The 27598-nt window shown below is 45.0% G+C and overlaps 1 protein-coding gene across 1 annotated transcript; it reads left to right on the forward strand.

Annotated features, from left to right (window-relative positions):
- The first annotated feature begins 2401 nt into the window (after window positions 1–2401).
- Window positions 2402–21010, forward strand: LOC143817505 (polyunsaturated fatty acid lipoxygenase ALOX15B-like). The gene is made up of 15 exons (XM_077298976.1): window positions 2402–2537; window positions 3805–3965; window positions 4747–4951; window positions 5185–5260; window positions 5352–5474; window positions 5871–5974; window positions 6259–6431; window positions 6522–6668; window positions 11599–11802; window positions 12076–12162; window positions 16388–16557; window positions 16923–17044; window positions 18612–18712; window positions 19195–19365; window positions 20704–21010. Exons 2-15 carry the CDS (start codon window positions 3828–3830, stop codon window positions 20881–20883), a joined length of 2001 nt encoding a protein of 666 aa, XP_077155091.1. The 5' UTR covers window positions 2402–2537; window positions 3805–3827; the 3' UTR covers window positions 20884–21010.
- The last annotated feature ends 6588 nt before the right edge of the window (window positions 21011–27598 follow it).

Raw genomic sequence — 27598 nt, forward strand, 5'->3', positions numbered from 1 at the left:
TCAGGGAGGTGATTGCACGTTACAGTTGGGAATGTGATCGCATGTTACATTCGGGGAGGTGATCGCACGTTACAGTCAGTGTAGTGATCACACGTTACAGTCTGGGAGGTGATCGCATGTTACAGTCGGGGAGGTGATTGCACATTACAATCGTGGAGGTGATCGCACATTACAGTCAGGAAGGTGATCAAATGTTACTATCGGGGAGGTGATCGCATGTTACAATCGGTGAGGTGTTCGCACGTTACAATCAGGAAGGTGATCGCACGTTACAATCATGGAGGTGATCGCACATTACAATCGTGGAGGTGATCGCACGTTACATTCAGGGAGGTGATCGCATGTTACAATCGGGTGGTGATCGTATGTTACAGTCGGGGAGGTGATCTCAACTTACAGTCGGTGAGGTGATCTCACGTTACAGTCAGGAAGGTGATCGCACAATACAATCTTGGAGGTGATCGCACGTTACAGATGGGGTGGTGATTGCACATTACAATCTTGGAGGTGATCACAAGTTACAATCGTGGAGGTGATTGCATGTTACAGTCAGGGAGGTGATAGCACGTTACAGTCCGGGAGGTGATCGCAAGTTACAATCGTGGAGGTGATCGCACGTTACAGACGTGATTGCATGTTACAGTCGGGAGGTGATCGCATGTTGCAGTCAGGGAGGTGATCGCACGTTACAGAGGTGATTGCATGTTACAGTCGGGAGGTGATCGCATGTTGCAGTCAGGGTGGTGATCGCACATTACAGTTGGGGTGGTGATTGTACATTACAATCTTGGAGGTGATCGCACGTTACAGTCAAGGAGATGATCGCATGTTACAGTCGGGGAGGTGATCGCACGTTACAATAGTGGAGGTGATCGCATGTTACAATTGTGGAGGTGATCGCATGTTACAATCGGGGAGGTGATCGCACGTTACAATCGTGGAGGTGATCGCACGTTGCAGTTGGGTGGTGATCGCATGTTACAGTCAGGGAGGTGATCGCACGTTACATTCGGGGTGGTGATTGCATGTTACAGTCGGGGAGGTGATCGCACGTTACAGTCGGAGTGGTGATCGCATGTTACAGTCGGGGTGGTGATTGTATGTTACATTTGGGGAGGTGATCGCATGTTTCAGTCGGGGAGGTGATTGCATGTTTCAGTCGGGGAGGTGATCGCATGTTACAATCTCCTTTCTGTGTTATTACAAATTTGAATGATTTAACAAAGAAACTGTCCGTATTCTCGGCCTCCTGTTCACACATTACTTTGATACCGAGTTTCCTGGGTGATGCTGCTGTCAATAAAATACGACACATTCAAGTGATGAATAAGATGGAGAAAAAGAGCGAGAAAAAATGGCGTAAACAATTAACTGGGGCACGCTCTTCTTCTCGCTTGTCTTCCGTGTGCAATGTGTTGATTAAAGACCGGATGCCGGGATCTGTGAGTGTCATCTGTGTTATGTCACACACCGGCGCCTTCTGCGATTTCTTTTCACATGTGGATTCGGTCAGTGAGGAGAATTGCTCGTGTTCTTTGCCCCATTACATTGGTGTGAGTGCTGTCCGCTCTTCACAGGCAGCGCACGGCCCAGAAATGATGAATGCCCCCCGCTGTATATTCCTAAGTGCTGGGCTGTATTCACACGCTGCGGTAGTGATGCAGTTACATTCTATCAAAACCACATTTATAAAATATGTAAAACTGTTTTTTGCACAAGTGTTAACTGATGAGTGCATCTTATGGAACAAAAAAAACATTTTAATTGTAAAATCTTAATGCCATAAATCCCCTGAGAATCTGTGTGCGGTTTTCAGATGCCGCTTTGTTCTGGACTTAAAGCTTTAAAACAATGAAGAATTTGATTTTCTCTTTAAAAAACATTATTTTCTAGGAAATCATCCACCATAAAGACAATGAAAAAAAAAAGCCAAAATTGCTCAGATTTGTTCATAAGTTCATCATATACCATAAAAAATGCCGCGCCATCTGCTATTGCCACCCCGTAGGATTAATATAAAGGCCGCAATTCATCAAAGCCGACATTTAGTGATTTATTGAGAGACGCGCTCCTCTTCATGAACTTGGCGCATCGTTCACCCGCCGCGGGCCGGCGCCAGAAACGTTACTTCACTCCAGAACCGGATCCCATTTCTGGACTAATTTGGTGGCATAAATGATGGCGGGTTGGTCGGCTGTGCTCATTCATGCTGCTCGCTGATACGCTCTACCCACTTGTCAATAAGCTTACAGATCTGGTTAGAAGTGGTGTGAAAACGCCAAAAGTCACAATTTTTTTGCTCAACTTTCCAATTTTTTTTTTTTTGCAGATAAGACTCATTCATCTACAGGTGCGACTCCTGGAGTGTGAGGATGGAGAAAGAAATGCTTGGTGGTAAAGGGGTTAACAGTGGAGGATCTGCCCCACATAGAGCTTCCCTGCGCTCCCCGCCCGCCTGTCCAGGGCTGGAGGTCATCAGACCCCTATAAAGCTGCTTCTTACCCACAGGAGCTCATAGTCCAGTCCCAGCCACAGAGGTAAGATGGTGGTGCTGATGGGCCTACTGGTGGTGTCCAGGCCTCGCTTAGCCTTCCCATTTATTATGGTTTCTCATATGTTTTCTGTCTGTGACTTTTGGAAAAGTTGATTTAAAGTCTTAGTTTTGTTGTTACCTGGAATGAGGCGTCGTCTGTGGCATTAAACCATGTGGACATTCTGGTAATTCTCTCTAAATGTTTCTGCTGGATCTTCCATGATCTCCAGAGCAGCTGAGTAGTGTTGTCTTCCTGGTTTCTGTGGTGCCGACTCTCCTCCTGGTGACTAGTAGAACTATAAGGCTCAGCACAAGTTCTGTGACACTCGGCCATCAGTAGTTTGTTCTATCCCTGTAGTTACAGATCACCTGGTGATTGCACAAGCGCACCACTAGACAGTGAGAGCCATGATTAGGAGACCAGCAGCTCCTCAAGCTGAACAGATAACAACATCTATAGAAAGCCATGGGTTTGAGCCTAGTGGCTAGGAAGAAGGGACTGTCACCTGGCATGTAACTACTGCATGGGCTGAGCCACATGGAAAATGGCTGTACACTATAATAAAGGCTCCCTCCTTGCAGGAGAATGACCGTAAATAGAAAAGCAAGGCAATGTCAACTTATTATACTAGCCAACTGCTCTAGTTACACAACGAGAGAGTCCCATTAAGGTAACATGAAAGGAGAGCGTAAAGATGTTCTCAGCTTGTCTTTGCTTAATTTATTTATTTTTTTTAGGAAAAAAAATGAGGTGGAACTGTAATAGGTACAGAGGTTGCAGTTGTACCTGGGCCTTGGAGCCCAAACTATCCTTGGCCCATAAGCAAAAAATACTAAGATCTGAGAATTGAGGGATCTCACTGTTTTGCTCTGGGGCCCACGAGCTTGGTTACACCACTGGTGTTCTATCCTTGTAGATCCATGTCTGAACAAGGCCCTTATGACTCCTCTCCAAACAAGCTCATTAATTCTCCAGTAACTCCTCCTTCAGGCTGTAATGTGCCAGGAAGCTACTTCTCAAAGCCAAACTACTCACTTTTAATGAAATCCAAATGCACAAAAAAAAAAAATTGAGGCTGTTTGAAGCTTAGACCTTCATATACCAGAACTGTGACTGCAGCTCTGGAGGTGACTAGTGAGCTGTAATTCTTTTGCGTCTGGTCAGACTCCTGCTACGTCTGCAGCGGCTGCTTTGTGGTCTTCTCATTAGTTTTCATGACTTCATACATGCGGGTCTCCTTCCAGTGACCTCCAGTGTTATATATGTACAGGAGAGAAATCATCCACCGACAACATGGGGCGCTACAAGGTGACGGTGGCCACAGGAAATGATTTGCTCTCTGGGACGATTGACGCCATCTCCATCAGTCTTATTGGGGAGAAAGGAGAGAGCGCGAAGATGAAGCTGTCCCACTTGTGGCTCCATGGCACGGTGAGTGGCCTTGTATTACTATAGGGGCGTAGATGGGTGGCCTTCCAATCACTTGTCTTGGTAAACATGGATCATGTTCCTGGGGCCCCTAGTGACTTTATTAAGACTTTCTTGGACTTGAAGCAGGCCCAGACCTTCAAAAAGTTGTCATTTGGCTTTCTTTTAGCTGTATGTGTTCAGAATCTTGGTTTGGAGGCTTTACTTCTGGTCTGGAGCTGGTGGAGGATCCTATATCAGATAAGGAGGCTGGCTCATCACAACGTATTTATTTATTTTTTTTTTTGTCTAGCAACTCATAAATATAAAAAATGGGATTTGATTTGCTATTAAGACATTTGCCCAACATGCCACGAACCATGTCTGACACAGCAAGTGCATTCTGCACAGGCCTCAGGTGGAGCTTCCAAACCCTGACTAATGGATGGGCTGGAGATCTTGCACCTTTGGAAATAGTATTGTATATTAGTAGTTTAAGAATCCCTATCAGCACAAATAAGGAATCTTCTAGGTGTGGGCAATCCCTCTAAAAATTTCAGTGGCTGGCTGCCAGGTCTCTAACTTTCAGGGTTAGGAATTGTGTGCAATGACTAACTGGTTGTCCTGTCCAGAGTCAGGAGCTGTTGAGACCTCTCGCTAGCCAGTAGACCACGCTGTTCCAGACTGATGTAGATCCTCTATCTGGGTCATATGCAGAGGAAGACTAGATGGATCGGTTGTCTAAAGCCAGTGACCCTGGTGATATTTATCCTAATGTGGGTCCATATTCTTTCTACCTGTCCAGGTGTGTGACTTTAATGTGACCATTGCGGAGGATGTCGGGGAGCTGCTGTCTGTGCGGCTCTACAAAGACACTCATGTGTTCCCAGTCGCGGATGCCTGGTACAGCCAGTATGTCCATGTCACCTCCTCTGATGGGAAGCTTGACTGCTTTCCTGTGTACCGGTGGATCTCTGGCCAGACCAACGTGGTAATCCCTCATGGCATAGGTGTGTAATCCTGGTTAGGTAGGCTTATTTACTGTGTTTTCCTAATTCCATAATGGGTGGCTCCACACAGAGGCCGTAGTCCAACTGTTTGAATCGCCATGTTGGTCACCCCTCTGGCAATGCCCAATGCTGCCATTGTGTGCGTTGCGGTATTGTATGGTGTTAATGCACACCGTATGCAGCTTGGACAGTCCCTGAAAGAGGTGCTTCTTGGTGTGACCTCTTCTTGTCAGGCAGGATATTGGCCTCCAGCAATGTCTGCATTCATCAAAGGACAGAAGAACTGGAGAAGAACAGAGAAGTTTACAAGTGAGTGACGGCACATACGCCTAACAGCAGGATGGCTATAATTATGGAGGTACTCCAAGAACATGGCTAATTCCGATGTGTTGGTATACAGGTGGAAGCTGTACGCTCCTGGTTCCCCATACTGCGTGAATGCTGCCAGCAATCATGATCTTCCAATGAATGAGCAATACTCCACACAGAAGGAAAGCAGCTTCCAGATCACAAAGATCATGGCGTAGGTTTTCAGTGACGCCCAGAACCACTACCTCCACCCTATCCAGCATGTAGTATTGCAACATGGAGAAGTGGTCTTGTTTTGGTGGAGGTTCTGGGCTTAACCCTGCCACCGGAGCACGTCACTGCAGTGGTACCAGTGTCTGCTCCTGTATGTGATCCTTGGTGGGCCTCCACTGACCCTCAAGATACTGATATAAAGGGTTTGTGTCCACTACATGGGTACAGCCATAAATGACCAACTTGTAGTAGATGGCCACTCGAGTGTTTATGATGAGAACCATGTCTGACTTATATTTTCCTATCTTAAACTTTTGGGTTTTTTTTGTTTTTTTTTTTTTTTTCCATTTCTGGACCTCTGCATTGGAAACACTATAAACGGTCTGCCTTCTTACAGAGGACTAGAAGTAGGAGTAAAAGGTTTTACACAATGTACCAATTCCTGGAGAAGCCTGGAAGATATCAAGACCGTGTTTTACTTCAACAGAACCCAAACTTCAGGTGCTCACCACCCCTAACTCTCTGCTCCTGTCTTGGTGTTTTTTTTGTTTTTTTTTCTGCCCCCCCCATGTCCCTCGGGTCACATAGGTATTTAGGAACCTCATTCCTACTGTCACAGTAAGTGGACTGGTGGGAACACAGTAACGAGGTATTTATGAGTTAGTGGTCTTCTGGCATTTTAATGTCTCTTGTCATGTGGTCTGATATTAGCATCAGGTCAGGATGACCATCTTTCTACTATCATATCACAATCCTCATTTTTGACCAATTTTCATCTCCTCCAGATGAGGTCTCCAAGATTTGGAATGAAGACTCCTTCTTTGGTTACCAGTATCTGAATGGAGTCAACCCAATGCTGATAAAGAAATGCTCTAAACTGCCAGAGAACTTCCCAGTCAGTAGCAGCATGGTGGCCTCCTCCCTGGGGACCTCCACTGACCTTGATAAAGAGATGCAGGTGAGGAGTTGATCACCATGTGTATTTGCTCCGTAGCTTACAATGCGCCTTCCACTGTGAATTTTCTCCATATTTCCACTGATCTTGCAGAACGGCAATGTCTTCTTGATCGATTACAAGATCCTCCAGGGAGTTCCTCCTAATGCATCAATCAATGGCAAGCCGCAGTACCTGACTGCCCCCATATGTCTGCTGTGGAAGGACCCCCAGGACCAGCTGCTCCCCATCGCTATTCAGGTATTGTCCACTCACCCCAAACAAACTTGTGTCCTAGGGTTTTCAGTCTCATTCTTGGACCTCCTCACTTGACAGCCGTCCATGTCCTTATGACAACAAGCCTTATGTTACTTGTCTCTACTCACCGCTCAACTAGTCAACCCTACGCTGGCCCACCATGTTACTGGGGGAACCTGGTAAATGGCAATATCCTTGGTGACCAGGACAAAGTCTACAAATCTAACATATGGCAATAACTCTGGAATGTTTCTATATATCCCAACGATAAGTGTGGTTTCCTTTTGGAGAAATATATCCCTTAACATATTGGCATTGTTGTGAGGTAGCTTAACACTTTAAGTGCTTTTCACTAAGGAAAAATGTCAGGAAAATGAATTTTGCCCACTCCTGAATAGGCCACTATAGCCAGCAGACTCTAGTGCCATGAATGGCCATCAGGACCACACAATCTGGGTACTGATGGTGTAGAGAAGCCCCCACACCATTAACCATCTGAATGCGCTAGTCACTATTGGTGGCAGCATCTAAGAGATTAAACTGCCATAGCCATCACCGATCGTGACTGATGTAGCAGGGTGTCGGCTACTGTGAACAGCTGCCACATTTTCACCTGTCGGAGATGCTACTCGCTTAGCTCTGGTCACCTTTGGTTGTATTGGTGGCCATTACCGCACAGGCAGCTCTGTTCTTCCTGGGTATTGATGTAGTAAGACAGTCTGCACCAACACTCGTTATACGTTCACTTGGCTCTTATACAGCTTGGAGGTTTATCACCTAATGTGCATTAGAGGGTGAAAAATAATTAACTGCATTATGTGCATTCAGGATCTGCTCATCCCTCTGGCTAAGAAATGGATCACCTTATTGCAGCATTTTGTGAATGAACCACTTCACGAGTTGGGATGTACTGACAATCTGAACACTAAAAGGTCATCCAGAATCCTGAAATCACATGGTCTTGTCTGAATTGCCATTTCTCAGACAATTCATCTTCCAGTCATAGAATGTCAAGAGTTGGAAGGGACCTCCTGGGTCACCGTGTCCAACCCCCTGCTCAATGCAGGAGTCATTAAACCCCATCTCAGACAGATGTCTGTCCAGCCTCTGTTTGAAGACTTCCATTGAAGGAGAACTCGCCACCTTCTGTGGCCGCCTGTTCCACTCATTGCTCACTCTCCCTGTCAAAATGTTTTCTATTATCCAATCTGTAACCGTTCCTCATAGGACATACAACCCCTGGCAAAAATGATGGAATCACCGGCCTTGGAGTATGTTCATTCAGTTTAGTTTTGTGCCATGTCTGATCTCCTTTTTTTCTACAAAATTAAAGTAACTTCAAACGGCAACTTTCTGGCTTCAAGAAACATTAAAAGAAATCAGGAACAAAAAAAATGTGGTAGTCAGTAATGGTTACTTTTTTTTTTTTTTTTTTTTAACCAAGCATAGGGGAAAAATTATGGAATCACCCTGTAAATTTTCATACCCAAAACTAACACCTGCATCAAATTAGATCTGCTCGTTGGTCTGCATCTAAAGGAGTGATCACACATTGGAGAGCTGTTGCACCAAGTGGTCTGACATGAATCATCTCTCCAATACGAGAGATCTCAATTGAAACAAAGGAGAGGATTATGAAACTCTTAAAAGAGGGTAAATCATCACGCAATGTTGTAAAAGATGTTGGTTGTTCAGTCAGCTGTGTCTAAAATCTGGACCAAATACAAACAACATGGGAAGGTTGTTAAAGGCAAACATACTGGTAGACCAAGGAAGACATCAAAGCGTTAAGACCGGAAACTTAAAGCAATATGTCTCCAAAACAGGAAATGCACAACAAATGAGGAACAAATGGGAGGAAACTGGAGGCAACGTCTGTGACCGAACTGTAAGAAACCGCCTAAAGGAAATGGGATTTACATACAGAAAAGCTAAACAAAAGCCATCATTAACATGTAAACAGGAAAAAAAAAAAACAAGGTTACAATGGGCTAAGGAAAAGCAATCGTGGACTGTGGATGACTGGATTAAAGTCATAGTCAGTAGTGAATCGCGAATCTGCATTGGGCAAGGTGATGCTGGAACTTCTGTTTGGTGCCGTTCCAATGAGATTTATAAAGATGACTGCCTGAAGAAAACATGCAAATTTCCCCAGTCATTGATATGGGGCTGCATGTCAGGTAAAGGCACTGGGGAGATGGCTGTCATTACATCTTCAATAAATGCACAAGTTCATGTTGATATTTTGGACACTTTTCTTATCCCATCAATTGAAAGGATGTTTGGGGATGATGAAATCATTTTAAGATGATGAATCCTGCCATAGGGCAAAAACTGTAAAAAAAGACAATGTCATGGGCTGCAAATGGTCCGGACCTCAATCCAATTGAGAATCTTTGGTGGAAGTTGAAGAAAATGGTCCATGACAAGGCTCCAACCTGCAAAGCTGATCTGGCAACAGCAATCAGAAAGTTGTAGCCAGATTGATGAAGAGTCCTGTGTGACCCTCATTAAGTCCAGGCCTCAGACTGCAAGCTGTAATAAAAGCCAGAGGTGGTGCAACAAAATACTAGTGATGTGTTGGAGGGTTTTTTTGTTTTCCATGATTCCAAATTTTTATCTTTTTCCCCCTACAAAATAAAACTGAATGAACATCCTCCAAGGCCGGTGATTCCATAATTTTTGCCAGGGGTTGTACTTTGCAGTCCACTTGCCATCCTGGTCACACTTCTCTAAACTTGATCCAGTATTCCAGATGAGACCTGATCAAGGAGTAGAGGGGGAGAATTACTTCACACAATTTAGACTCTATGCTTCTCTTAATACATCTTAGAACTGTTTGCCATTTGCTGCATCACCCTGTTGACTCATGTGTTGCTTAGTTCTATTCCTCACACTTTGTAGATGTTTTCGTTTTTCTGAACCAGATGTAGAATCCTGCATTTCTCCCTGGTAAATGCCATTCTATTAGTTGCTGCCCATTGTTCAGGCTTATTTAGATCCTTCTGAATCCTTTGTCTGCTCTAGTGTTGAGGTACCTTCACACTAAACAATTTACCAACGATCACGACCAGCGATACGACCTGGCCGTGATCGTTGGTAAGTGGTTGTGTGGTCGCTGGGGAGCTGTCACAGACAGCTCTCCAGCGACCAACGATGCCCAGGTCCCCGGGTAACCAGGGTAAACCCGATGTTTACCCTGGTTAACATTGTAAATGTAAAAAAAAAAAAACAGTACATACTCACATTCCGGTGTCCGTCAGGTCCCTCGCCGTCTGCTTCCCGCAGTGCTGGCCATAAAGTGAAAGCAGAGCACAGCGGTGACGTCACCGCTGTGCTCTGCTTTTACTTTTCGGCCGGCACTCAGTCAGTGCGGGAAGCGGACGGCGAGGGACGTGTGACAGACATCAGGTGAATGTACTGGTTTTTTGTTTTTTTTTATTTTACTTTTACCATGGTAACCAGGGTAAATATCGGGTTACTAAGCGCGGCCGTGCACTTAGTAACCTGATATTTACCCTGGTTACCATTGTAAAACATCACTGGCATCGTTGCTTTTGCTGTCAAACAACGATACACTCCTATCTGACGACCAAATAAAGTTCTGAACTTTCAGCGACGACCAGCGATATCACAGCAGGATCCTGATCGCTGCTGCATGTCAAACACAACGATATTGCTATCCAGGACGCTGCAACGTCACGGATTGTTATCATTGCAAAGTCGCTTAGTGTGAAGGTACCTTTAGCTTTCCCTCCTAGATTTGCATTATCTGCAAATTTCATTAGTTTACCTTCAGTTCCCTTATCTACATCTCTACAAATGTTGAGCCACACTAGGGTCAGGACAGAGCCTTGTGGTCCCCACTTGAAACACTTTTCCAATTGGATGTAAAACCATTTTATCACCACTTTGTACTTAAAAAAAATCACTGAGCCAGTTATGAATCCATACCATACTTGGCCACTCTTTTATTTCAATAAGGATAGTAAGATATAGTATATCTTGACTTCAGCAGTCATTTTATAAAGTATGTCAACCGCATTTCCCTGATCCAACCAGTCAGTGATTCCATCCTAGTACAAAATTAGTCTGGCATGACTTGTTTGCTACTAACCCATGCTGGCTCTGGTTAATTACTGTGTTTTTATCCGAGTACTTGCATAGATTCTGTTAACTTGTTCAAAAACATTTCCTGGTATAGAAGGATGACACACTGGCTACATCTTCTTTCCTCTTTGAAGGGCAAATATTGTCCCAAATCTTCTGGGACTTCTCCTGTTCTGCAGAATTTTTCACAGATATTTTTAGTGGTTTTGCAATTTCCTTTGCTTGCTTTCAGTAACCTAGGATGTAATTCATCTAGACCAGGACATTTAAACTAGCTAAGTAATCCCTCATCTGTTTATAGAGTGGATTGTTTTATTCCTTTGATGGCACCATGAAGATCAGTTGTTACATTCTCCTTCTTGGAGAACACAGATGGAAAATGGGAATTTAAAAGGTCACCCTTCTCAACATCATATCTGACCACTTCACCCTTTTCATCCTGTAAATATTTAGCATCCTACTGTATCTGGTTGTCCAATACTTGGGACCAATTTATTCAGGTGTTTTCTAGCATAACACTTCTGTGGCTTTGGTTGCTGGCTCAGTTAAGCCCACCTCCAATTGAGGCATCAGGCATCCTATGCCCCCAGCAATCACTCATGTCATATCCTAAACACTGTTCTCGTCATGACCTGCATGTACATCAGACGTAGAGGATTACACTACACGGGCATGGAGCACTATTGACATTATCATTGAGGGTCTCTGCATGTGTTCATCGTTTGGCACATTTGAGCTTAAGCTGCTCCCCTCCCCCCTATTTTCCTCTTTTGAATGCTCTAAAGCTTTCTGATGAGGTCCATCTCCTCTGCTTCCATTACAGTTGGGTCAGACTCCAGGAGAAAGGAGGCCGATCTTCTTGCCCAGTGACAATGAGTGGGAATGGACCTTGGCGAAGATCTGGGTGCGCAATGCTGACTTCCAGGTTCATCAGACGGTCTACCATCTGCTCCACACCCATCTCTTTGCTGAAGTATTTAATGTAGCCACTCACCGGCAGCTGCCTCATAACCATCCAGTGTACAAGGTGAGGCGTCCACTCCACTGCTACATCCATCTGACATGTTGCCCTCATGATTTGATAGAATCTCAGGCCCAATCTCTGACTGAAAACCAATATTGTCTTAAAGATAAGTACAAACTATTCAGGTGAAGCAATTCCTAGCATCAACCCTCACCATTACTGGTCACTTCTGTGCAGTGTATGTCAATGTTGGTGGGAAATGTCAATTTTATTCCTTCACTACAATCGCTGCTCAACTAAAAAACTGACTCTACAATCTCCACTCTTGTCCTGCAGCTTGTTATCCCTCATCTACGCTACACGCTGAACATCAATACGCTGGCAAGAAATGTCCTCATTGCTCCCGGTGGAGTCTTTGATCAAGTGAGTCTGATTACATACAAGGTGTGATGTGGGAGCTGGGCTCTGGCCACAGGCGGGCTCGCTAGTAATGGCTGTTACTGTAGAAGTGCATGTGTCTCTATGGAGTGTCCTAAAATGATGTCAACAGCTCCATTATATTGAAGGCAGGGTTAAGGGAGTTCACTAGACGAGGGTCCCTAATGCTGGACAGGAACCTCCAGATGGAGGGGATGTTGCCTTTATTTCCTTGTGGCTTTTGGAGCTTAGTAGTGGACTGGACCTCCATGAAGGACCATATTCGTTGACCCTGAGGATCTAGGCTTTCATGTTGCTGTCCAGCAGCTTGTACTTCATTTCTTTCTGGCTTGCCCTCTGCATATCTCTGCTTTTAGTCTGCCAAAAGTTTAATTTTTGTTTGCTTCTCTACTTGGTGTTGGCCAACAATTTCCCTCTCTGCAAACCTACAGTAGAACTGACCTGAGCAACCAGCCAAGGGGTCGCTTGGGTTGTATGTGGGTTTTTTTTTTTTTTTAACTTCCTTTTTTACTTTCCTTTCTCGCAGTCCTAGTTCTGTATATAAAGGTTGATTTGTGTATTTCCTTCAGGAAATACCACATCAGGTTGATGTACATTACAGACCAAAAGTTTGGACACCTCATTTAAAGTTTGTTTGTTTTTCTGTATTTTCATGACTATGAAAATTATAAATTCACCCTGAAGGCATCAAAACTATGAATTAACACATGTGGAATTATATACTTAACAAAAAAGTGTGAAACAACTGAAATTATGTCTTATATTCTAGGTTCTTCAAAGTACCCACCTTTTGCTTTGATTGCTTTGCACACTCTTGGCATTCTCTTGATGAGCTTCAAGAGGTAGTCACTGGGAATGTTCTTCCAACAGTCTTGAAGGAGTTCCCAGAGATGCTTAGCGCTTGTTGGCCTTTTGCCTTCACTCTGCGGTCCAGCTCACCCCAAACCATCTCGATTGGGTTCAGGTCTGGTGACTGTGGAGGCCAGGTCCTCTGGTGTAGCACCCCATCACTCTCCTTCTTGGTCAAATAGCCCTTACACAGCCTGGAGGTGTTTGGGGTCATTGTCCTGTTGAAAAATGAATGATGGTCCAACTAAACGCAAACCGGATGGAATAGCATGCCGCTGCAAGATGCTGTGGTAGCCATGCTGGTTCAGTATGCCTTCAATTTTGAATAAATCCCCAACAGTGTCACCAGCAAAGCACCCCCCACACCATCACACCTCCTCCTCCATGCTTCACGGTGGGAACCAGGCATGTAGAGTCCATCCGTTCACCTTTCAGCGACACACAAAGACACGGTGGTTGGAACCAAAGATCTCAAATTTGGACTCATCAGACCAAAGCACAGATTTCCACTGGTCTAATGTCCATTCCTTGTGTTCTTTAGCCCAAACAAGTCTCTTCTGCTTGTTGCCTGTCCTTAGCAGTGGTTTCCTAGCAGCTATTTTACCATGAAGGCCTGCTGCACAAAGTCTCCTCTTAACAGTTGTTGTAGAGATGTATCTGCTGCTAGAACTCTGTGTGGCATTGACCTGGTCTCTAATCTGAGCTGCTGTTAACCTGCGATTTCTGAGGCTGGTGACTTGGATAAACTTATCCTCAGAAGCAGAGGTGACTCTTGGTCTTCCTTTCCTGGGGCGGTCCTCATGTGAGCCAGTTTCTTTGTAGCACTTGATGGTTTTTGCAACTGTACTTGGGGACACTTTCAAAGTTTTCCCAATTTTTCAGACTGACTGACCTTCATTTCTTAAAGTAATGATGGCCACTCGTTTTTCTTTACTTAGCTGCTTTTTTTTCTTGCCATAATACAAATTCTAACAGTCTATTCAGTAGGACTATCAGCTGTGTATCCACCAGACTTCTGCTCAACACAACTGATGGTCCTAACGCCATTTAAGGCAAGAAATCCCACTTATTAAACCTGACAGGGCACACCTGTGAAGTGAAAACCATTCCCGGTGACTACCTCATGACGCTCATCAAGAGAATGCCAAGAGTGTGCAAAGCAGTCATCAAAGCAAAAGGTGGCTACTTTGAAGAACCTAGAATATAAGACATATTTTCAGTTGGTTCACACTTTTTTGTTAAGTATATAATTCCACATGTGTTAATTTATAGTTTTGATGCCTTCAGTGTGAATTTACTACTTTCATAGTCATGAAAAATATTTAAATGAGAAGGTGTGTCCAAACTTTTGATCTGTACTGTATTTCCTGAAGGAGTCTAAGGGTACCGTCACACTAAGCGACGCTGCAGCGATAGCGACAGCAATGCCGATCGCTGCAGCGTCGCTGTGTGGTCGCTGGAGAGCTGTCACACAGACCGCTCTCCAGCGACCAGCGATGCCGAGGTCCCCGGGTAACCAGGGTAAACATCGGGTTGCTAAGCGCAGGGCCGCGCTTAGTAACCCGATGTTTACCCTGGTTACCAGCGTAAAAGTTAAAAAAACAAACAGTACATGCTCACCTGCGCGTCCCCCAGCCTCTGCATCCTGACGCTGACTGAGCTCCGGCCCTAACAGCACAGCGGTGACGTCACCGCTGTTGCTTTCACTTTCAGTTTAGGGCCGGCGCTTTAGTGTCAGGAAGCAGAGGCTGGGGGACGCGCAGGTGAGTATGTACTGTTTGTTTTTTTAACTTTTACGCTGGTAACCAGGGTAAACATCGGGTTACTAAGCGCGGCCCTGCGCTTAGTAACCCGATGTTTACCCTGGTTACCAGTGTAAAATATCGCTGGTATCGTCGCTTTTGCTGTCAAACACGGCGATACACGGCGACCTAGCGACCAAATAATGTGCAGACCTTCTAGCAGCGACCAGCAATTTCACAGCGGGATCCAGATCGCTGCTGCGTGTCAAATACAGCGATATCGCCATCCAGGTCGCTGCAACGTCACGGATTGCTGGCGATATCGCCTAGTGTGACGGTACCTTTAGACTCTGAAACGCGATGAATAAACCACCATTAATTCCTTCACTACATCTGGCTTTGAATTGGTCAGCAGCGAGGACATAATCCACAAATCTTCCTTTATAACAATCCTGTTATGGTCGCGTGTTGACCCGTGGATCTGTGGCAGCCGGCATATACATGCTTTCATTACACCATGATCAGGTGAGCAGCTTTGTTGATACGACATTCGTAAATCGTGAGCTAAAACCCTATCTGCACTCCTCTTTTTATTACCAACAGTCCTAGTTCTGTGATATCTAGTCTGGGACTACCAGTGACCTCCATGGCCGATGTGGCTGTCCATCTCTTGCCTGGTCCTCAGGTGTGGGGCTATGTCAGGGTTTTCTCCCCCTCCCATGTGGCGATCCAGCTGTACACATGCTGTCGCTACCTGTGGATGGTTGGATTATTAGTCTTGATGTTTGGGCCAGCATACACCTGGAGTTCGGTGATCCTGAACAGTGTATCTAGACATGGTGTCCATTCTGCCTTCCCAGGTTTTTGGTCTCCACTGTGTTCAGAAGCATAAAGCAGACTCTTCCTAAAGCTATGTTCACACGATCCTTTTTTTTTCCTGCGGATTTTTCAGGTCCTGATTTTGAGAACCCGCAGTGCAAATCCACGGTGGCTTTCCACTGCGGTTTTTTTGTCCTGTTTCTATTGCGGATTCCACTGCAGGTTTCCAACTGCAGTTTCCTATTGGGGCAGGTGGAAATCCGCAGCGGATTCCGCAGCAAGTATTGACATGGTACTTCTTTTTTTCCACAGAAAATCAGCGTGGATTTTCCAGCGGAAAAAAGGACCGTGGGAACAGCGGATTTTGTTTTCCATAGGGTTACATTGTACTGTACCCTGCATGGAAAACGTCTGCGGATCCGCAGCAAAAAAGGATCGTGTGAACAAGCCCTAAGAGCTCACGGCTCCCTCATTACCTCATTATTCCTCTTGCTTGTAGTTGGTTTTGGGAATTCTCTTTATGTAGAGACTAATCTGTACATGATCACATCCAAACTATTTGCCCTCAACTAATGGAGAGGAAAGGGCTCCTCTACCTTATTGACTGTAGGGAACAACCATCTTGACTTCTAGAAAAGTGAAACTTGGTCTTTGACAGTTTCCATGCTCTGGATGATGGTTATACCAGACACTCTGGCCCGGGGTTATTTCTATAAACCATCACCTGTCATATATTGCCCTGTGCTATACAGGATTTAGATAAGATGGTGGACCAATGTGGGAATTAATCTTTCTTCTAGAATACCGCCCTCTGTACAAATTCTATACATGTGTTACTGGAGAAGGCGATGCAGGAGGTGACGTACAGCGGCCTCTGTCTGCCTGACGACATCAAGGCCCGCGGATTGGAGTCCATTCCCAACTACTACTACCGAGATGATGGGAAGATGATCTGGGAGGCGATGGAGAGGTGACGTATACAGGGCTATGTCCGCTCTGCATGGGGATGGGCTTCTCTGTGGGCCTTAGACAAAGCTTCAGAAATGCCTAGAAAGGAGCATTTCCCAAACCCGTGCAGTCTCCATCTATGGAAGTACAATAGAAATCTTATGTTTGTGCAGTGTTCATCTAGCTGGAATCCTACAGCCACATACATGGAGCTTGGTATGAAATGAGCAAGATGTACAAACTACAGGAGGCCAAGAATGACCAACACTGTAGGACCTCATTGTGCCCAGATAACAGCACATGATGGCACCACATAGTGACCATGTCTTTAGAATCAGAGCCTGGAGATGAATCGCTGATCTAACCCTCCATCTGCTCTCCTTCCAGCTTTGTATCCGGCATTGTGCACTATTATTATAAGAGTGACGAGTCTGTGCGGACAGATCCAGAACTGCAGGCCTGGGTGGCTGAGATCTATGAGAAGGGCTTCCTGAAACGTGAATCCTCAGGTACAACCATCATATCACTGAACTAATGGCTGACTAGCTGTATCTTAACTGTTGACCTTCACTACGGTGTATGGTCTAGATGACAGCAGCATGTTCTCCGCAGGCCGAGCACTAATAGGACGCTGCAGGACAGTGATTGTAGATGTTCCTGAATTACAAGACATGGTGACACTTGGAGGGCTCATGGCTTATCCAGGACGCTCTTCACTATGGGGCAAAGTGCTTATCAGGTGGTGTGCGATCTGCCGGTGCTGTCACGATCTGCTCCCTGTGATGTCACTGCAGACATGGTGATTGACAGACAGTACCCTGCTGCAATGGGCTGAGCTGGTTGTCAATCAACATGATGACTTCAGAGAAAGTAAAAGAATAAATGGCAGGAGCGGACCATGATGGCTGTGAGCCGGGAGAAATCTGCGCAGGTAAATGGTAACTACCTGCCGAGTGCTTGGCACCATGGAGGTGAAATCCCTGCATGGTGACTTGTCTCGGCCCTTGGCAGTAAAGATCTGCACCTTCCATGGAGGACCTGACTGATCCTGTGCTCGATACCTCACTGACTTGTGTCTAGCCTGCAGCGCTGCCATCGCTCTGCTCCTTACTGGGACAGATATGGAACTGATGAATGAACCTGGCCTAAGAGCGCCATCATGCATGACTGCAGCACAGTTCCTGCACTACTCCCTGATCTGAACGCTGCACAGTGCCATCAATGATCCAGCAGAGCAGTGAGGACATGGTCAGGAGTTTGGCAGTCCCATGCAACCCTCTGCTTAAGAATAAATTAGTCTCAAGACTGCAGGAGAAACACGAGTGGCTGCACACATCTATAGATGTAAAATGTCCTCCTAGAGGCCGACAGCTCAGCGCCATGATCCTGCTTAGTGGCTACAGACGTGTCGGCCATGATGACCTCCTTGTAGACGGCCTGAGTAAGTGATTGGCTGCAGATATCACATGGGGTAATGTGAGCCACAAGGGTATTGGCTCACGTTCCATAGATTGCATGTTCCTTATTGTAGGACTATCGATAAGTGGGCACAAGCTCATAACTAACTTTATCTATGGGGGAAATGCAACAAGTCTCCAACCTCAGTAGGAAAGTTTCATTATACATTCAGCTTTTCTTAAACTTGTACAACAGTGTAAGATTGAAGGGACCGAGCAAACTGCATCTCCAATGGCCGATCCCTCGCCCTCCATAAGAGGCTGCTGGGGGGTCTCATGCAGAGGACTTCTATAGGTGGCAGTCAGCTGTCTCTCCAGACTTCTCAGGGTCTTCTGCAGCCTCTTCCTTCCCATCTAGCACCATTGCTGAGCACTCTAGCTACAAAGTCAGTCATTTCAATGCATGAGTGTAAGAATATTGCAGCTCCTCAATGCTGAGGGCAAGTGAAGATGAGACACCTGTGGCCGTATTATAAAATGGCCACCTTGATCGATAGAATGTTAACTGGTGGACCTGGCCGCCTCATCTGCTCTCGGCAAGGACAAATGTTTGAATACATGTTACTTTATCAGGGTTCTTAGGCGCTAACTTCTTGCTCATCTCTTCCCCCTCCACCAGGAATCCCATCATCCCTGGATACTGTGTCCTCACTGATAAAATACCTGACCATGGTGGTCTTTAGATGTTCTGCTCAGCACGCAGCAGTCAATAGTGGTCAGGTGAGTGGATACATAATCGCACATCTGTGAAAACTCCACTCCTCTACTGCCTTTTGAGCACTTGAGGAAATCTGATGAAACCTTGGGATGGTAAATAAATATACCAGAAATCAGCATTAATATACAGGTTAGCATTTGTATACGTTCAATAGCAAGCTTCCAGTTGAAGAACATGACAAATAAGAACTTGGGGCATTAACAAATGTTTCATGGTGATCAATTGTCGCTGTTGGGTGGAGACTGTTCCCATCTCATGCTGTTTTCTGATCATGGGTGCAGAGTACTGACATTAAACAAATCTCCACGGCAAGCATCGTTTTCACACATGGCTGACATCGGGAATACTGAGTTATTGACTGTTTCCACTGTATACAGGACAGTCTGCGTTCAGACTAAGAACTGCAGTTAATGACTTGGGTGGTGAAAGCCACAAACGATAGATGTTTGCTTATTTGACCACAGCATTGTTCTGTTTCCTGCAGTTTGATTTCTATTCCTGGATGCCCAATGGACCAACATCTATGAAAAGCCCCCCACCCACAGCCAAAGGGGTCACCACCTTGCAGACTATCCTGGATTCCCTGCCTGATGTCAATACAACGGCTATTGGAATAGTTGCTGTGTGGCAGCTGAGTAAGGAGCCCCAGGACCGGGTGAGTATATATAACAGTATCTTGCATTGTCCTCCATGACGGTGCCACAGACAGTTGACTTCACACCCTAAAGGGTAAATGACTGCTCTCATGGGTTGAGGTGGTTTCCAGATCCAATAAACAGTTCATGGATTTGTAATAAATGAAGGCCGAGGTGATGAGGTAGATTGAAATGCGTTGACTTGTCCGCCGCCGCTCAGTCAATGTTTGTCAAGGCTAAGACGTTAAATGTGAGCTGACTCTAAACAAGCGACTTGTAGGCTCAGGTGACTCCTGAGACTTGTGAGCAGAATTCAGTCAATGGATGCACTAACATTAAATCTGAGAAACAGACCATGTTAAACCCATCAATGATGAGTAAGTCCTGTCATGAGTTAATAATGGGACATGGTTTCCTTGTGAATGGTCAGACTGGGGACACGATTGCCTAGATTGTAAATCCCAAAGGCGTCTCCTGTGACCTCCTAACTCAGCTTGTAAGGCTGAACTGTTTGGTGGATCATAAAACGACTATGACATACGGAGCATAAAATGCAACCGCTATCACGGGTATTTAGGTTACTGCGAATTCATTGAATAGACCAATGGTAATTATAGTCTGAGATTTACTTTTCCATCTCGTGCTACTCAAATTTCCATCTAACTATAGCAAATGTAGTAATCCAAAGGTTCAGGCCCAAGGCTGTCACCCTTGGCACAAGTCCGTCTATCCCAGTGGGGAATTCGGCAGTAATCTGGAGATTGTGGAATCACGCAGCAGATGATATGTCAGTCCTGAACAGAACGTCTAACATCAGATCTTGTCTAGTTTTGGATTGAATAAAGAGCATTTAACATCGAATAAAATGCCTACCTATACAATGGCATCAAAACCGTCCTCTAAACTAACTCTCTACCAGGAGCCAATATTATCTTCCATTTTATAACCAGGTTGCTCCATAGTGACTGCAATAGAGAATATAATCTCGCCCAGGTATTCCGCCAGTAAATCAGACATGGCTTTTCTGTAAAGCATCTTGCAGATCAGGCAGCAGTCGGTGTAGAATATGCACTTGTTACTAAAAATGTATTAAATGGAACAATTCTTGTAGTTATGATATCAAAAATAACATCCATTGTAGCACCCAAGATGTCATCTATCATTAATCACTCCGTCTGCCATAATGTGTCATACGTAACGTGAGGCATTGCTGTCAGTCTGGTGATCTGGACATGGATGGCGGTGGTGAGGTTGGGAAACGGTTACTATAGTAAGGTGTGGAGTTGACCCCACCCCACATGGATGTTTCCTAGATGCCAATCTGTATAATCTTTTCACTTTGTGTTCTCTGGTCTTAGAGACCTCTTGGGAGTTACCCCGATCAGCATTTTATTGAGGAAACGCCATTGAAACTCGTTCAAGAATTCCAGGAGAAACTGGCTGAGATATCCATGTCCATTAATGAACTGGACTGGAGCCGGCGCGTGTCCTACCTGTACCTGGACCCCAAGGTGATTGAGAACAGCGTCTCAATCTAACATCAAGGCTTCATCTCTTCCTCCGTTGTAGCTTGGTGTCTCCGGCTCGGTTGTCCTTGTGCGCTAACGCACTGGGTATGATGGTGTAGACATGAACTGGAAAATAAAATATTCAGTTTACAGCAAATGTTGCCTTGTGACTTCTTCTATTAGTGCCCATTTGTATGTAATTCCTATCCAGGCACTCGCCACGCTTTACTTTGTGGGTGGAAGAAGGTTAATGAGTCTGCAGTGAGTTACTCTGGCAGGATTCGAACTATGAGCTTCCCATTCTGGAGCACACGAGTGTCCATGTGCAAGTGCTGAAAACAGCAGCTCCAACATGGGACTCTTGTGATGTCACTTTGCTGAATGGATCAAGGATTGTTAAGCTTGTCCATTTATCTCTTGTATGGTTTTAGTTTACTTAATTTGCGCTTCTAAATATGAGGAGCTTATCAAGGTGTCTTGACAGAATTGTGTGGCAAAATACTTCTGAAATATTTTTTTAACCCACTCCTGCCTGATCCTCCAACTCTAATGTGCTGGAATGGGGCATGACCGCGTAAAGATTATTCATAACTTAAACCAATAATATACCCCAGCCTTGTCAGTGAACGCACAGCAGGTGATGGATGCATCAGATTCAGGAAAGTGCTAACGCCTCTTAATCTGGTGCATTTTACAAAAGGACAAGTCATTAACACTGGGAGGGGGGGGGGGATCAGACTTTGACTTGGGACCCTAATCCATATCAAAACGGTGAAACTTCGTCTGGCAGGGATGATGGGAGTCAACTCTCGAGCCTCATTCAGATGTCGGTTCTCAGTGGTTTTCATGGATAGAATGTTGCCGTTGTAATCTAGATCCAACTCTGACCTTAAGGTGACACTCAGTTATTCAAAGGAAACTAATGGTCAAGGAAAAATTCATTTGGAAGGGAGTGGGATGTGTTCCACATAGCTGCTGCCATATCCATCTGTGGCATTCTGAGCTTGCAGTGTGAGAATACCACCTACCGAAGTTGTGTCTACATAGAATATCTACCCAATACAGAGCTGAAATGTTTCTTATGGTTATTAGAGCATAAACATCTGGAAAATTCTTTCCCCTCCAATTATGTGACCTCAACCTGTCAGGCTAGGTGTAAATGGGCAGTAACCAGTGGCAGATGGCCTCTTTAACACACTTGCATTTCTTAAAGAAAGATGGCATATGGCCGATTAAAAGCATAAACCTTAAACATGTAACTGGTGAAAGATGTCCCCCAGATAACATGATATACCTGCCATGAGGATCAATGAACTTGTTCTGTGTAGGGAAGACCCTTATGAACTAGGACAGCCGCCCTCCAATGAAGACTTCGGCCAACTAGCAGGTGTCCCACCAAGCGGCTGTCAGTGTAGCATTTTCCCCTTTCACCCAGTCTCATAGGTAGATATCAGGGATCACGTGTTAAATGGTAAGGACCTTTCTACATATTACAGGGGTATTCAGCTCTGTGATGATCAATTGCAATTTTAAAGTCTTCACTAACAAAGCCTTGACATCTGGGAGCTGTGACAAATCTTTGCTCTTCTAGTTGAGCGGATGATGGTTCAGGATGGAGTTGTGTGCACCAGGAGTTCACTAGTGGTGAGCTGACTCTTCTCAAACTTGGGACGGGAGTATCAACCACCAGATTATTATAGCTGTTGTACCATCCATCATGTACACTGTGAAATGTGCAGACAAACAAGATCACATCTAAAGGATCCTCTCATCTGTAAGACGGCGCATGTCCCTTAAATTAAGAAATTACAAAACAATTTAACTCATGCTTTTAAAGAGAAGCTGCTGATGAGACGCTTACCACAGACCCGTTACCTCGCCAGGCCTGTAGAGCAGTCTACTGGCAGGACGCTTACCACAGACCCATTACCTCACCAGGCTTGTACAGCAGTCTACTGGCAGGACGCTTACCACAGACCCGTTACCTCACCAGGCTTGTACAGCAGTCTACTGGCAGGACGCTTACCACAGACCCGTTACCTCACCAGGCTTGTACAGTCGTCTACTGGCAGGATGCTTACCACAGACCTGTTACCTCACCAGGCTTGTACAGCAGTCTATTGGCAGGACGCTTACCACGGGCCCATTACCTCACCAGGCTTGTACAGCCGTCTACTGCCAGGATGCTTACCACAGACCCGTTACCTTGCCAGGCTTGTACAGCCGTCTACTGTCAGGACGCTTACCACAGACCCGTTACCTCGCCAGGCTTGGACAGCAGTCTACTGGCAGGACGCTTACCACAGACCCGTTACCTCGCCAGGCTTGGACAGCAGTCTACTGGCAGGACGCTTACCACAGACCCGTTACTTCGCCAGGCTTGGACAGCAGTCTACTGGCAGGACGCTTACCACAGACCCATTACCTAGCCAGGCTTGTACAGCCGTCTACTGTCAGGACGCTTACCACAGACCCGTTACCTCGCCAGGCTTGGACAGCCGTCTACTGGCAGGACGCTTACCACAGACCCGTTACCTCGCCAGGCTTGGACAGCCGTCTACTGGCAGGATGCTTACCACAGGCCCGTTACCTCGCCAGGCTTGGACAGCAGTCTACTAGCAGGACGCTTACCACAGACCTGTTACCTGTAACTTTTGAGCCATTTAAACCAGGAAATAATTATCCATCCAGCAGAGACTGTATTTATATACACTGCTCAAAAAATAACAGGAATACTTAACCCCTTAATGACAGCCGATACGTCTTTTAACTGACCTGAGATATGAGAATAGCCTTCCCATACAGATGACAATCCAGCAGCTGTCGGCTGTACGCTATAACTGACAACTTGCTCTATCAGCCACGATCAGTGTCTGCACCATCCAAATCTATTTAACCCCTTAAATGCTGATGTCAATTGTGACTACATCATTATAAATGGTTAGCAAAGTGTGGGGGCTTCCTCTTTATCCAAATTGGTGCCCTCAGATCATGATTGTGTGGTCCTGATGTTTGTCATGGCAATTCATGACCAAATAGCGGCCTTAGAGTCTGACGGCTATAATAATAATCTTTATTTATATAGCGCCAACATATTCCGCAGCGCTTTACAGTTTGTAGTAATCTGTTCAGAAGTTAGCGGCATTTAGGTGGTAAAAATACATTTTCATCTGTTATGCCACTTTGCATTAATTCCTGAAAATCACCTGAAGGGTTAATAAACTACCTGACAGCAGTTTTCAATATGTCAGGGGTTGCTGTTTTTAAAATGGTATCACTTTTGGGGGTTTCGTAATATATGGGACCCCTAAAGGCACTTCAATTATGGATAGGTCCCTAAAAAAATTTTTTGTAAATTTCCTTCAAAAAAATTAAAAATTACTGCTACAGTTTTAAGCCTCCTAAAATGCTAACAAAATAAAAGAATATTTTATAAATGGTGCTGACGTAAAGCAGACATGTGGGAAATGTTATTTATTAATGTTTTAGTCTGTTATGACTATATATGGATTAAAGGGATAATCATTCAAATTTTGAAAATTGCTAATTTTTTTACATTTTTCTCAGAGTTCTGATATTTTTTTTTTTTATAAATAAACACAAAACATATTGACCTAAATTTACCATTATCATAAAGTATGTGTCATAAAAAAACAATCTCAAAATCACTGGCATATGTTGAAGCGTTGCAGAGTTATTACCACATAAAGTGACACTGGTCAGTTTTCAAAAATTTGGCTCCGTCACTAAGGGGTTAAACAGACTATAACTGCAAGTGAATGAAACTTCTGTGAAATCAGACTGTCCACTTAGGAAGCAACACTGACAATCAATTTCACATGCTGTTGAGCAAATGGAATAGACAACAGATGGAACTTATTGGCAATTATCAAGACACACTCAGTAAAGGAGTGGTTCTGCAGGTGGGGACCACAGACCACATCATAGTACCAATGCTTTCTGGCTGATGTTTTGGTCACTTTTGAATGTTGGTTGTGCTTTCACACTCGTGGTAGCATGAGACGGACTCTACAACTCACACAAGTGGTTCAGGTAGTGCAGCTCATCCAGGATGGCACATCAATGCGAGCTGTGGCAAGAAGGTTTGCTGTGTCTGTCAGCGTAGTGTCTGGAGGCCAGTACACCAGGAGACGTGGAGGGGCCGTAGGAGGGCAACAACCCAGTAGCAGGACCGCTACTTCAGCTTCTGTGCGAGGAGGAGCATGGCTAGTGCCCTGCAAAATGACCTCCAGCCAGCCACAAATGTGCATGTGTCTGCACAAATGGTTAGAAACCGACTCCATGAGGATGGTCTGAGTGCCTGACATCCACATATGGGGGTTGTGCTCACAGCCCAACACCGTGCATTTGCCACAGAACACCAGGATACAGGACAACAACGTTCATACTTTTGAATAGTTACCGTGCCCTGCAATATGTATGCATAGCAGGGTATTAGACCTGTCAGTCTGACATTTACAGGGGCCATGTTGGGCCCTGCCAGTAGCGGCTGTAATAGACCACTGCAGGTGAGTGACCCGCAGGCCAGTACTTGGTTTGGACTCATCAAGACACCATGAAAGGGAGAACGCTCCCTCCAATCAACATTTAGCTGCTGCTGTTGATAGTGGATTCTGAGGGGTTAATGCTCAGGAGATCAGGCTGTCAGTTATTACATGCTTCGCACTGATGACACCTGCATTCATTTACAATAGACTCTGGAGGCAGTGTCCAGGAGATCTATGTCCCACCCATAGATCTTAACAGCTCATTTACATATTATGTGGATTTCTCTGGATTGATACATTAGATTGCAGATATCATGTATCATTCTATTCTATACACATGGCTTAGGAGAGAAAATCACTGACGGATTCCCGTGAAATCAGGAAGCAGATTGTCTCCACAGTGTTTGTGTTCAGTGCATTGGAGTCTGAGTTTGGACATTTCTTGAGATTCCAAATACAGACATGATGGCAACTGCTCCAAACAAGAAAGTCAAGAAATGATGTTCTCTGGTCCATGAAGGGTATCCAGTGGCCCTGGACGTCTTTCAGCAAGTTGGAAAAATCTGTCCAGCTATGTTTTCCATCCTCTAATGTTAATTCCTAAAGTTCACAGGTAGATTGAGGAGAAGTAACTTTGGCAATACTGGTCATCCCTTTTCAGGCTCAGAGGAGCTGGTACAGGCCATGGTCATGTATAAGAGACATTGGAGATTTATATTTGAAGAAGACGTGCTGCTTACAGATGCCAGGAAAATACAATTCCAGGTAAATCTTTTGGTAACGGATTAGTCTCTCTACTGTCCAGCCATTCATTCAACAGTAAGTAAATATATTAGGGTTGAACAATTAATATAAATGTTCAATTCTCTAGTTGCCTACTCCTGGCCTAATGGATATTGATCATGTGCACTAAAGAAATACACCAGACACAGTCAGCTGTAACTCTCCTTGATCAATGTGTGGCTCAGCTCCAAGAAGGGATTTATTAGTGAAAACACAATGTTATATATCTCCTGTAAGGGGGCTCGGTTAGCTCTAAAATGGGAGTGATCGGATGTATTCCATTGGTTAGTGGGTTGGGCATGAGCAAGTCCATGGGCGGATCCATGAGGTCATCAAGGTGGGTTGGTCCGTGAGGTCATCAGAGTGGGCGTCGCTGTGGGTGGATCCATGAGGTCATCAGGATGGACGTCATCTTGGATACCAGACCACACGGTCTGCTGAAACAGGAAATGGCGGCCATCTTCAGTGTCTTACTTTGTCTGAGGAAAACTTATGTAAGGTTAAACAATACATGTTATGGGTTACTTCTCTCAATTACCTTATGTGTTGAGGTTAATTAAGTATTTGATCTTATGGCTCTCCTCAACAGTCCCCCCTAAATACTTTATTAACCTTTTCTTTTATCTTGATCCCACCGTGGTTCCCTAACCCATCGATGTTAAGTGTTATTATGACATCAGAGGCTTCATGACAATATGGATGCTATAGACACCAGAGAATGTGTGACCGATTATGGGTATACTGCGGAGGTATATCGGAGCGTGTTACCAGTGTCCTCGGGACTTCCCAACCTGCTGGATCTATTACTCTCCAATCTCCCATCTCCATGGTTACTTAGAGTAAAATACACATGTGCGACTAACCCTGTTGTACACATCCTAGATCTGACCGTCTTGCCCGGGAGGGGGAATTGGAGTTTTCACCAGTTTGAGACAAGTTTTCCCTTGTGGAAAACCTCCCTTTGTAGCTGGACTTTGACAAGCAGGTCAGATCCTACTCTGTCCCTACCTGTCTAAGAAGTTTACAATGTGAGAGATGGATCCAGGAGGCGCTCAGCAACCCTGACTGAAGTAGGAGTAGTCAGGAGCACTTGGTAGGGACCCTCAAATCTCGACTCCAGGAATGTCTTTCTGATGAACGTCTTTACCAGCATGTAGTCACCAGGTTAGAAAGCATGGGTACCGTCACTGGAATCTGGACCTGGAATGGATGATAAAACTTGTACATGTGTTATTGACAGTTCTTTAGTAACAACAATTACATATTTTACAAGAGTATCACTTCCTAAGGCTAGCTGTTGTGGAAAATATTGACCCAACCTCGGAGGCCCCCCAAAAAGAATCTCGTATAGTGTGAGTTTAGTGGGACCCCTTGGAGTGTTTCTGACGGAGTATAAGGCAATGGGCAAAATGTCTGTCCAAGGAAGTCTGACCTCCTGACTGGCTTTCAGTATT

Source organism: Ranitomeya variabilis, chromosome 3 (genome assembly GCF_051348905.1).
Source record: "Ranitomeya variabilis isolate aRanVar5 chromosome 3, aRanVar5.hap1, whole genome shotgun sequence".
Classification (NCBI taxonomy): Eukaryota; Metazoa; Chordata; class Amphibia; order Anura; family Dendrobatidae; genus Ranitomeya; species Ranitomeya variabilis.

Bases quoted from the DNA above. Each gene is read 5' to 3' on its own strand.
- LOC143817505 (XM_077298976.1), top strand. From the start codon at position 3,828: ATGGGGCGCTACAAGGTGACGGTGGCCACAGGAAATGATTTGCTCTCT. The intron at 12,163-16,387 runs GTGAGTCTGATT...TCTTTCTTCTAG, and splicing joins CCGGTGGAGTCTTTGATCAA to AATACCGCCCTCTGTACAAA. The intron at 16,558-16,922 runs GTGACGTATACA...CTCTCCTTCCAG, and splicing joins ATCTGGGAGGCGATGGAGAG to CTTTGTATCCGGCATTGTGC.